Source organism: Bufo bufo, chromosome 3 (assembly GCF_905171765.1).
Source record: "Bufo bufo chromosome 3, aBufBuf1.1, whole genome shotgun sequence".
Taxonomy (NCBI): Eukaryota; Metazoa; Chordata; class Amphibia; order Anura; family Bufonidae; genus Bufo; species Bufo bufo.
This window is the reverse complement of record NC_053391.1, coordinates 579,117,110-579,129,286: the sequence shown is the minus strand read 5'-3', so window position 1 is coordinate 579,129,286 and position 12,177 is coordinate 579,117,110. Positions and strand designations below refer to the sequence as shown.

The window sequence follows — 12,177 nt, the reverse complement described above, 5'->3', positions numbered from 1 at the left end:
GGTTGTTACGGAGAAGTTGAAAAGGAAGTCAGGCTGGGTAGGATGGCCGGCCCATTTTCGGCGCCGCCGCTAGCGGACTTGCATCTGGGGGTGGTTCCGAAGAAGGAGCCCAACAAATTCCGGCTAATTCACCATTTGTCCTTCCCTAGGGGAACGTCTGTCAATGATTGTATAGACCCGGCTCTATGTTCCGTGGTTTATACGTCATTTGATATTTGACGTCAGTGACGTGGGTGAAGCGGTTCGGAAAGGGGGCGCTTATGGCAAAGACAGATATTGAAGCAACATTCCGTCTATTGCCAGTACATCCAGATAGCTTGCATTTGCTTGGGTGTTATTGGAAAGGTGTGTTTTTTTTTTTTTTTTTTTGTAGACCGTTGTTTGCCGATGGGCTGCTCCCTGTCTTGCGCCTATTTTAAGACCTTCAGTTCATTTTTAGAATGGGTGAGGGATCTGGCGGGTAGTAACTGTCATCCACTACTTGGATGACTTCCTTTGCGTGGGTCCGGCGAATTTGCGGGTTTGTTCGGTTTTGTTAAACGCGTTATGCGGGTTGTTTGGGGTTCTATTGGCGGGGGGAAAAGACTGTGGGGCCTACTACCGTATTGAGTTTCTTGGGAATCATGATTTGATTCGGAAAATATGGAGTGTAGGCTGCCATCCGATAAATTGGAGGATCTAAAGTGGGAGGTGGCCAGGGCAGGGCGGTTGGAAAAAATAAAGCTTGGGTAGCTTCAGTCGCTCCTGGGTAAGCTGAATTTCACATACAGGATCATGCCAATGGGAAGGATTTTTTGCAGGGGCGACAGCGGGGCTCCGGGCTCCGCACCACTTAATCAGGTTAGGGCGGGAGTTTAAGGCTGATCTGGCGGTTTGGGGATTGTTTTTAGGGTAGTATAACGGCCGGTCTTTATTTATGGGGGAGGTGGTGGATGCAGTGGATTTTGATTTGTTTTCAGACGCGGCTTGGGGTTGCGGGTACGGGGTGTACTGTGGGGGGCAATGGTGCGCGGGAGTTTGGCCTGATAGTTGGGTTCATAAGGGTTGGGTAAGAAATTTGGCCCTGTTGGAATTGTTCCCGATCGTTGCGGTGGTATTGTGGGGGAAGTTTCAGAACAAAAAAGTCCGGTTCCATTGTGATAATTTCGGGGTAGTGCAGGCGATGAACGGTTTGTCGGCCTCATCGCCATTGGTGGTTTGGTTGCTGCAAAAGTTAGTGCTGGAGTGTTTGGTACTTAATGCGTGGGTGGTGGCGGTGCATGTGCCTGGGGTTGATAACTGTGTCGCTGATGCTCGCTCTCGTTCACAGTGGACCGGTTTAGTCAGCTGGCTCCGGGCGCGGCTGAGTTGGGGCTAGAGTGTACAGCCTCGCTGTGGAACGTTCTGGAGCAGCGGTAGCGGGCCTTATCCGGTCCTCTTTGGCACCGGGTACGTGGGAACGGTACTGTAGGGCTTGGGAGTGTTGGGAGCAATGGAAAGCTAGATTGGGCATGGGTGACGAGGATTTAGAGATGCCTATGTTGTTTATTGGGCACTGTAGGGATGAGGGTTGGTCTGTTGCTAGGATGAATGGCTGCTTGGCGGGGCTGGTTTTCGTCTTAGGAATTTAAGGGATGTAACGAAATCGTTTATGGTAGCGCGGGCTATGAAGGGTTGGCAGCGGGCAAAAGGCAGGGGCCGACTCCCGGTATCATTCACTCTGTTGGTTAAGCTGGGGGAGCAGCTGGGTACGGTTTGTAGGTCGGATGGGGAAGCAAGGTTGTTCAGACTGGCTTTCTCGCTGGCGTTTTTCTGGGCATTGGGGTTGGGCGAACTGGTTATCCCGACGGTGGACAGAAGGGGGAGCCTGTTTAGGGATGATGTGGACATGTTGCCAGATAGGGTGGAGTTCGTGATTAGGCGGTCAAAGATTGACATGGAAGGAAAGGGGCGACTAGTTGTTTTATTTGAAATTCCGGATTGTGTAATATGCCCTTTATGTTGTATGCGGGAGTTCACCAGGGATAGGGTGGGTGACGGGTTAACCCTGTTATTGGTTCACTAAGATGGTTCCTTCCTTTCAAGGTTTCAGTTTGCGGCAGTCTTTAGGCGGTGTTTGGCCGAATTTGGCGTAGGGGAGTCCGGTTTTTCCAGCCATTTGTTTAGAATTGGGGGCGGCGACTGAGGCAGCTAGATGGGGGTTAGGTGACGATGTAATTAAAAGGATAGGTAGGTGGGAATCGGTACGATTTCGGACATACGTCAGGCCAGAAGGGGTAGTTTGGTAAAGGGGGGGGGGGGGGTGGAGTTAGGGATTCTGGTTTTGCAGTTGTGGCATTGTTGCTGCTTTTTCCTTTTATCGTTGCAGGTTCAGACCCAGCGTTGATCTGGGTGTCGGGGCACTCATGTATGGTGGGGAGCTTCCAGAGCTGCGGTTAGGCCGAACCATTTGCAACTTAGATTCACTCGTGAAGTAGCTGTGGTCAGATGGATCGGTAGGCGGGGGATGATGTGGGGCGGGGTTCTTCCAGAGTTCAACAGGTTTGTTAGGCAGGACAGGGCACCTGATGTCTTTGTTCTGCATGTGGGGGGAAATGATTTAGGGGCTCGGCCTTTTAGGGAATTGGTTAGGATGTCAAATTTGATCTGCTGCGGTTATGGGCGATGTACCCAGGGATGATAACGGTGTGGTCCGACATCGTGCCGCGTTCTGTTTGGCGTGGGGCCCGCTCAGTGGAGGGCCTAAACAAGGCTCGGGTAAAAGTTAATAGGGCTATTGGAAAGTTTATGGTGAGGAATGGGGGGTTAGTGGTGAGGCATCGGGATTTGGAGAAGGGTACTGGGGGGTTCTGGCGGAGTGATGGGGTGCACATTAACGCCCTGGGCTTGGATATCTGGAGTTTGGCAATACAGGAGGGCATGGAGATTGCGGTGAGAGTGTGGAGGGATGCACGGGCTTGAAGGAGATCAAGCCGTGCGTTTGTGGCGGTGGGAGGTCCTTGGAGTCGGTGTGATTCTATGGTAAGGAGGATGGGAGGGCCCTACAGGTGGGGCTGGACTCCCAGGATTGTTGGGCGGCTGTGGTGGAACTGTCGGGGTGAGCCATCAGGGTTGCCTCCGAGCTAGCGGTCAACGGCTGGGGGTAAGTCGGCTCACCGTGGTTTTTGGGTTTCAGGGCTTCAAGAACCTTCCCCTCGGGAGGCATACATATGTGTTTTGGTGTGGCATTTTTGGGGATTATTCTTAGTATTCTTAGTATTCTTAGTATTCTTAGTATTCTTAGTATTCTTAGTATTCTTAGTATTCTTAGTATTCTTAGTATTCTTAGTATTCTTAGTATTCTTAGTCATTATTGGGTAATGGGTTTGGGGGAGGCATCTTGAGGGAGGTAGGGTTGGTGGGGACTGAGGGGTCGAACGGTATTAACCAGTACCTCCGTCATGCAACATTCACATCAATGGGGCTGAGCTGCAGCTAGGCCATGTGACTTATGTACAGTGACGTCACATGGCCTAGGGAGTGGCTGAGGTGCCCAGAGCGACACCCGGGACTCCCACCGATCTGATATTGATGAACTATCCAGAGGAGGGAGAATAATCAACAAGGGAGAATATCTTATGAAATATAGAAAATGGCACAGAATATCAACAAAAACTATATTAGGAAGTGCTGTAAAGTCATCTTACAAACACGTTGATCAGTAACTAGAAAGTGGCCAACCCCTTTAAGTTACTAATGTTCTGGAATTAAAACAACTGCATGACTAGTACTGATCTCTAACCTCCCCCCAATCCTGGTACCCACAAATTACATGTGTATTTCATAGAGGAGGACTCCTGCTTGCCTCCTCCATTATGTGCGCACACTCAGGAGTCCTCTCGGGGTGTTACTTGACCAGTCAGAGATGGGTAATGCATTGTGAAACCAGTTCTGAATTTTATTTAAATTTTTTTTAATTCCACAGACTCTTGCCGAAGAACAACTGCAGATGTGAAGTGGAGGCAACTATGAACTTTCCCTTCAGACAAGAGTTATTAGGAAAACCTTACGCGGTGAACTTTACAGCAGATATGGAGCCTTCTGTGCTTGAACTGTACAAGAGAAGAGAGCTGGAACACAAAACATTTAAGATGAGGTAACAAGGCGTACATTATAGCAGTTTTTTTAAAGCCTATAGTGAAAACTCTGACAGTCGCAATTTCTAGACAAAGCGCTGCTTCTGACTCGAACTCGCAGCAACACAATGACTCGCAATGCTGTGAGTTTCTGCCCGACAATGGGTCTACTGTACTGAACTCTCATAATGCTGAAAGTACTGTCAGAAGACCTGCAGTCAGGCAGGAACTCGCATAATCCTAAATCATTATGATGCTGTGAATTCAGGTCAGGGGACCAATGTTCATCTGGAAAATGCAACCGCCACATGGTCTTTCCGGATCGAACACACACCTTAAAGGGGTTGTCTGCTTTTTTTACTGGACTCCTGGCACCCCTGCCGATCAGCTGTTCAAAGAGAACACATCGCTCATACTAGCCTGTCTCCTCGTCACTGTTTACCTGCTCTTTGTCGGAACTGCAGCGGCGAGTAGGTGTAATTACAACTCCGCTGTGCCATTCCCTTGATTTTGTGCGTGTGTTTTTTTTGTTTTGTTTTTTAGAAGGTTGAGGCACATTTTCTGTGGGTGTTCCAGAAGTGGATCCACAGGAATTTTAAGTATAAAGGAATGACTTGTACTTTTCCATCCTGCTTGCTCTATTTCTGCTTTTGGCTGAAAAACCTGCAGGAAAATCTTGCTCATAACCTCCTCCACAAAACTGTGAACCTACTCTAAAGGTCCTTGCACATGAATTTGACACTGGTGATTATTACTAGGAAAAAAGCACAAATTTGTAATTATATATTTACGTCACTTGCTCCAGTTTTGAAATATGGGTAGGAAAGTGGGCCTGGTTAGCTATGTTAAGGAGTTTCATTACAGATTTAGTACTCAAACGGGGGCTAAAAAAGTGCGGAATAGGAAAACTGGAGTAACTTTTCAAGACAAGTGTGTTAGGATTAAGCATAAGACAAATTTATCAAACCGACATTTGGTTATAATAGATGGCTCACTTGTGGATTGTTGAATATATAAAATATAGTCTGAGAACTCGTTAATCTGGTGCCAACAGAATAAAAGGAAATACTATAAATTGTAAATGGGGAGTACCTCCAGGAGTATATTAAAAATATGTATTTGATCAGAAACAAATACAATGTTAGCAAATAGTCCAGAATGGTAAATGCTACAGGCCCAGCAGCTATCTATACATAAATGTGAAAGGATCCATTATATGGCAGGAGCTGACATTTCTGAGATAGAGTTGACACAATGTATTAGCTTTATATATAAATTCAGAGCTGGTACCTCACCTTTGTTGCTGATTTAAGGCTAATACAAATCGCTGCAAAAAATGCACCAAAATGATACATAACTGACAATACTGGCTAATTCCTCAAGCCGATGTTAAAAGCTGAGAACTTTGCCAATATCTTCCAGTCAGGAACATATCGGAGCCCCTCATGCACCACGTCGGTGTCTCAGCACGCATGGGGTCCTACCACTAAACTGCCCCTGGTGTGTGAACGGGGTCTGAGTGCTAGAAACCAACTCACAGCCAGACTCTCGCATGCCTCCATAGTGGTTTCACCAATGCACTGTGAGGTAGGATAAAGCTGTGAGCCGCACCCACAACAGACCACGTGACACAGAAGCTACCAGGTGCAAAAGAATGTTACCAGCAAAATAAAGTGGCACATTCAATACACATAAAGACAAACTCGCTAAAAAAAGTGGCCTAAACGGGTGGAAATGCTCTTTGTGGTGCATGCGGTCCGCCCCGGCATCCTCCCCTGTACGCATTTTTTGCTGGGGATTGCCGTCATCTGCGGACGAATTGCTCCCCTGGTTATAGACCCGCTACAGTGTCTGGGTTTGGAGCATTTCCACCCGTTTAGGCCACTTTTTTCTGTGAGTTTTTGATTTAAGGCTAATAGTAAGATGCTGTGGAAGCAAAGAGGTGTGGCCTGCCGCTAGATGGAGTAAGCTGCGCTGTTCATCGTTCCTGCCGGGATTCTGAATAAAGATCGCTATTTTGCGGTCCTCTGGTGGCCGGGGAGAACCCTGATCGGTGTCTGGAGGAGAGAGGAATCCCACCCGGACACAGGCTTGTTAATCCAAGATGGAGGAGGAGGAGAGCCAGCATGGGGCGGTGATCCGGAGCACAGCTGCGCGCCTCAGCAGGTTTGCCAGAACAACTGAGTTGGCAAATGACTGGTCTCGCTGCACTAAGACAGCAAACATGTCCTCCTCTGATCAGGAGGATTACCCCTCAGATGAAGTGGAGATGAAGACCGCGGGAGCCAGGTCCCAGCCTTAAAGGGAAAGGTACAGGGGGCAGAAAACCTCATAATCCCAAAGCACAAGAGCCCACTCAAAGATATAATGGGGGCTGTAGTGAGCTGCAACAAAACCCTAAAAGCCCTCAATTCCCAAGTGAGCAGCCTGCGGGATCACTGTTGAGGCACGATATGCACAAAATATCTGAAAGAACCTCAGAACTGGAAAAAATGTCTGAGTTGGAGTATGAGGTCAGGCCTCTCAAGATGGCGGCTAAGTCAACGACAAGAGATTTGGCGGCTCTATTTGCTAAGGCTGATGATTTGTAAAACGGATCCTGCCGTAATATCAGAATGGTGGGGGTCCCGAAAAAAAACGAAAGGGGCAAACACTGCAGAATATATAGAAAAGTGGTTGCATCAGAAATTTCAGGATAAAGGACTGTCCTCACTATACACTGTAGAAAGAGCACATTGGGTGCCCACAAGGCCGCTGCCACCAGGTAGACCACCGAGACCTATCCTTGCTAAAATGCTACACTTTAAAGACAGATACCATTTTGAGGCAGGCTAGATATAATGTGGATCTGGTCATAAATGGAGCAAGAATTTCCATCTTTCCGGACTACTCTACAGAGGTTCAGAAGAAACTGACAAGGTTTCTAGATGTCAAGAGGAGACTTGGGCCTCTTTCATACGAGCGTCATGGATTGGCTCCGGAACCGTTCAGTGAAACTTGCACCATTTTGCAAGCAACTTCAGTCAGTTTTTTTCCGGGCGGGTGCAATGCGTTTTGATGCGTTTTTCACGCACTTGATAAAAAACTGAAGGTTTACAAACCTCTCTTGGCAACCATAAGTGAAAAACGCATTGCATCCGCACTTGCTTCCGGATACAATGCATTTTTACTGAAGCCCCATTCATTTCTATGGGGCCAGGGCTGCGTGAAAAACACAGAATATAGAACATGCTGTGTTTTTTATGCAACGCAGAACTGATGTACACAGACCCATTGAAATGAATGGGTCAGGATTCAGTGCGGGTGCTATGGGTTCACGTCACACATTGCACCCATGTGAAAGGGGCCTTGGGTATCTGCAGATCCAGTACTCCATGTTTCCGTCTAAACTAAGAGTGGTGACTATGGGCTCTACCAAGTTCTTTGAGGATCCAGAAGAGGCGACACTATGGCTTGACTGCCATGAAAATCTACTGAAAGAACAGAACAAGGACACTTGAGAAGAGGACTGGGTGAAAGTCTCTGCAAAGTGCCCCAAGGAGCCCGCATGAAAGTTGTTTGTTCTTTTTTTTTTTCCTATGTCTTTTCTCCCTCTCTTAGATTGTCCTCCGGCACTTTGGGAAAAAATATAACACCATAGGACTTCACGATTAATAGTCTCATTTTTTCTGACTCAGGAGTGTGAGTTGCACACGGAAAGTGCGGTTCACAAATTTCAGTGTTCATTACTGGTTAGTGTGGTGTTGCAATTCGTAGAGTTGAATATGCTATATAGAAAGGTGAGCAAGTTTGATTGGAGGCGCCCAAGATATAGGATGATTAGGAGATATGTCTTTTAAATATTATCAATCCTACATTGTTGGGAAGGGATTTGGGGGGGGGGGGGGTTGGTAGGGCACGCACTGAGGCAAGGTAGTGAGGACAACTTCTCAATTAGCACTTGGGAAATGGTGGTCATTAAAGGAGGGGGGGTCCAGCTTATGTTCTATATTGGGAATATGACGCACATAATTAAGATACTCAGCTGGAATGTGAGGGGAATGGCTGATAGCAGGAAGCGTCATGGTATTTTCAATTATCTTTTATGCTTTCAGCCAGCTATTTGTTGCTTGTAGAAGACGCGTCTAACTAAGACCACAATACAATGGTTAAAGTAATGAGTGGTTATGCGTGTCGTGCGGTGCTCTTATCGCATTCCAGAGCATGTTGAAATAACATTTATCGGTAGTAAACAGAAAATTGCTGGTAATGAAAATTTTTATGGAATCTGTCACCATGAAAATACAATGTAAGCTTGGTATTACACATTTTGTGAAGGAAGAAAAAAAGGCAGTTTTTGCACACATTGTTTTACAGGTTCACCTGACCGGACGGATCATGTTATATTTTTATAGAGTGGGCTGGAGTTTTCACTGATGCCGGTGCACCCTGCCCTCATAGTAGGGGCTCAGCTGACAGTGACAGCCAGACCCGTGCCGCTGATCGGACGGGTACAGCTCCTGCACCTGCGCGATCAGCCCGCCATACCTGTATAGTGCTAGGACTCAAGTCACGTCCTGCAGCGCCATATAGCGTTGTATGCGGACGATACTCTCCTATTCTTGGGGGACACGTCAAGCTCCCTTTCGGCCACCATGTCCCTTTTTATGGAGCGGTTTGGTAGACTGTCAGGACTTTATATTAATTGGCCAAAATCAGCGCTGATGGCTATTGATGGTCAGGTTGTATCTGCCACGGCCATTGCTAATAATCCATTCGTGGAAACTATTAAATATTTAGGTATCCACATTTCACCCAGTATTAGTGACTTTAAAGAGCTAAACCTGTCCGTGCTGTTGGTGAGAGAGAGATTGAAGGTTAAAGCATGGTGCAAACTATTTCTCTCAGTTGTGGGCAGAGTAAACCTCCTTAAGATAATGATGCCACAACTGTTATATATACTCCATAATGCCCTGGTCTTGTTGCCATTGGATAGATTTCATAAAATCAATGCGATATTTAGGGACTTAATATGGAGAGGTCGTCAGCCCAGGGTTAAACTGGAGACTTTGCAATATGCTAAAACGGCAGGGTAATTGGCGGTACCAAATCCGTGGGTTCATTTAGCAGCGCAGAGTCGACATCTTAAGGGGTGGATGGAGTGTATGCTTAAAGATATGACTAGTCAGATCTTGCGTCATACAATAGGTAAGAGCGACCTGGTGTGGATTTTGGAGGGTGCAGGAATTCATATCTTGGAGGAAAAGAATGGAAAAACAAAGGCATACTTAGAATAGATCTTTCCACCATGTCACGACCGCACCACCAGAGAGAGATGGACTCCTCCCCCAGGGATAGGAAACCTAGAGCACAAAAGTAAGCACTTCCGTCCCCTACATCAGTGGTTTCCTGTCCCTAGGAAGCCTGGAGTAATCTCATAGCCTGGTGGGCTGTGTGTAGAGTCTGTATGGGGGACCTGGGAAGTTGAAATCCCTGTGGTTCAGGGTAGCTAGGTCCCCCGTATGGCTCCCGTGTGGAGCCGGTTCTTTCACCCCCAGCTGCAGGTCTTTTGTACTTGCTGCCCGCCTCCTACTCCCTCCGCCCGCTCCTTGCCACCGCCCGCTCGTAGTGCGGGAGGGGCCGCGGCAGTTTTATGAAGGCTCACCGCTTCAGCAGAGGTTCGACCATCGCAGTCTGCTGGTGGTATGAAGGAGGCGTCCGGTGCTCCGGCGTGGTTGTGCTGGGAGCTCCGATGGCTGCGGCCATGTTGGAGGTGGGGTCTAGGTCACATGGGGCTGGGGAGGAGGAGGGACTATGCCGGCTCTCCCAGTCTCAGAGCGGCAGATTTGAAAAGGAGTTCCTTTGGCTGCAGACAGTTCTGCCTCCCTTAGGTGAACTGAACAGCCAGCGTCGGTGATTCAGCTTCCAGGAGGGGGTGCTTGTCCAGAAGAGAAGTGCTTCCAGATACAGGCTCCAGGAGGTCTCGCTCAGAATCTTCTACCAAGGTCCCATTTACGGTACAGTGGGGCGAGGTGGTGAGTGTATGCGTTTGGTTTGTGAATAATTTTTTCCCTGACCCTTGGTATGGTTACTGAAAGCTAAGAGTAAAGAATGTGCCATGTGCAAAGTCAGTCTTGCAGCTGACTATAGTAAACCTAATTGTGTCAGCTGCACTAATGAGGTTATTGCGCAAGAAACGCCATTATTACTACTGCAGCTGCAGGACATGGTCAAGAACCAAATAGAAGCCTCCCTAAGAGGAGTTTTGCCAGCGCTTACTTTACCTGCACCTCAGCCGGCAGTTGCCCCTTCTGTCCCATTTCTCTCTGAGGAAAAAGGTTTAATTATGGCTCATTCGGACTCGGGTATAGTCTGCGGCTTGTCCAAGCTTTTACTTCGATGTATATATTCATGTTTGTATGATGTTGCTCCAGCTATTTCCCTTATGTTTATGCAGGAGAGGAGTCTGAGGGGTCTGAAGATATGTCAGGCAGACTGTTTCAATGTGAAGATACGGTAAAGGCAGTAAGATCCGCTATGGGTCTGGAAGAGGCTAGAGAACAGAATTCTATCCAGGACATCATGTTTTGAGGGTCTTGAATTAAAGAAAAGGAAAGTTTTTCCCTATTCACCGGACTGTGTCCCAACTTATTAAATGAGAATGGGAGAACCCGGATAAGAAATAGTTTATTCCTAGGGCCATAAAAAGGAAATACCCTTTTAATGAGACAGAGACCAGATCCTGGGATCATCCGCCTAAAATTGATGTAGCTATTGCCAAAAGTTCTAGAAGGGGTTCTCTGCCCTTCAAGGATTTGGGGACTCTTAAGGAACCCATGGATAAGAAGGCGGAGGGTTTCCTTAAAAGAGCCTGGGAGTCCACTGGGGCAGCTCTTAAACCAAGCAGAGCAGGTACCTCCAGTGGCCAGGTCCATGATATGGATTGATCAGTTCTCATCAGACATCCAAAATGATGTACCTAAGGAGCAACTACTTGCCTCTTCCTGCAATTAGGCAGGCAGCTGCCTTTTTGGCAGATTGTTCTTCTGATACCCTGAGGTTGTCCGCTAGGGCTGTGGCCTTAATTAACTCTGCTAGGCGGGCTCTATGGGTAAAGAACTGGTACCTCTGCTCCAAAAATAAATTGTGTGCCATACCATGTGAGGGCAAGTTACTTTTTAGTTTGGTCCTCACAGATTTATTAGAAAAAGCAGGGGATAAGAAGAGGTTTTCCTCCTCCTCAGTCCTCTAGGCTATATCGGTCCTTTCGTGGGGAGGGGGCCAGGATAGAGGTAAAAGCCAGTCAGGCTTTAGATGGAGGGGTTCCCGTAAAGGTAGCTGCTTTGTTTAACCAGTCGTCCTCCTCTTTTTCCTCCTCGGTTCCAATATGGGGTTAATTTCCAAAACACCCCAATAAGTAGGGAAAACCTAATAATAAAAGAAAAAAACTTCTTAGCAGAGTGGCTGTTAATTTCAAGGAGTGCGTGGGTCCTAGAGACCATAAGGGATGGTCTCTCTCTCTCTCAAATTCATCAGCCTGCCACCTACCCGTTACATAGTCACAAAATGTCCGTCTGGTCCCTCAGTTCTGTCTTCTCTCGAGCTGGAAGTTTTATCCCTGATGGAAAAAGGGGTTCTGGTTCCGGTTCCAGCAGAGGAAATAGGTCAGGGGTTCTATTCGACTCTCTACCTCATAAAAAAGCCAAATGGAACTTTCAGAGTTACCATAAATCTAAAACCTCTGAATCTGTTTCTCACTTACCATCGGTTCAAGATGGAGACCCTGAAGTCAACAATAAATCTGTTAACAAAGGACTGTTATATGGCATCTCTAGAACTAAGGGACGCCTACCTCCATGTGCCCATCCACAGAGACTTTCAAAAGTACCTAAGGTTGGCAGTTCATGTAAACTCCCATCTGTTGCACCTACAGTTCTGTGCCCTGCCATTCGGCATTGCCGTCGCTCCAAAGATCTTCACAAAGATCATAGCCGAGATGGCGGCCACATCAGAGGGGGACGGTATCTTCATCCCGTACTTGGACGACTTCCTGCTGGTGGCAGAGTCCAAGGAAAAGTTTCTCTCTGGCAGAATCTCAACTAAA

General features: G+C 47.4%; 1 protein-coding gene across 1 annotated transcript in view; it reads left to right on the top strand.

Moving 5' to 3' along the window:
• B4GALNT1 (beta-1,4-N-acetyl-galactosaminyltransferase 1) overlaps window positions 1-12,177 on the top strand; it is a 241,814-nt gene that overhangs the window by 120,090 nt on the left and 109,547 nt on the right. Inside the window, exon 3 of the mRNA XM_040425765.1 lies at window positions 3,944-4,114. Within this exon, the coding sequence (XP_040281699.1) occupies window positions 3,944-4,114 (171 nt within the window). The remainder of the gene's footprint in view (window positions 1-3,943; window positions 4,115-12,177) is intronic.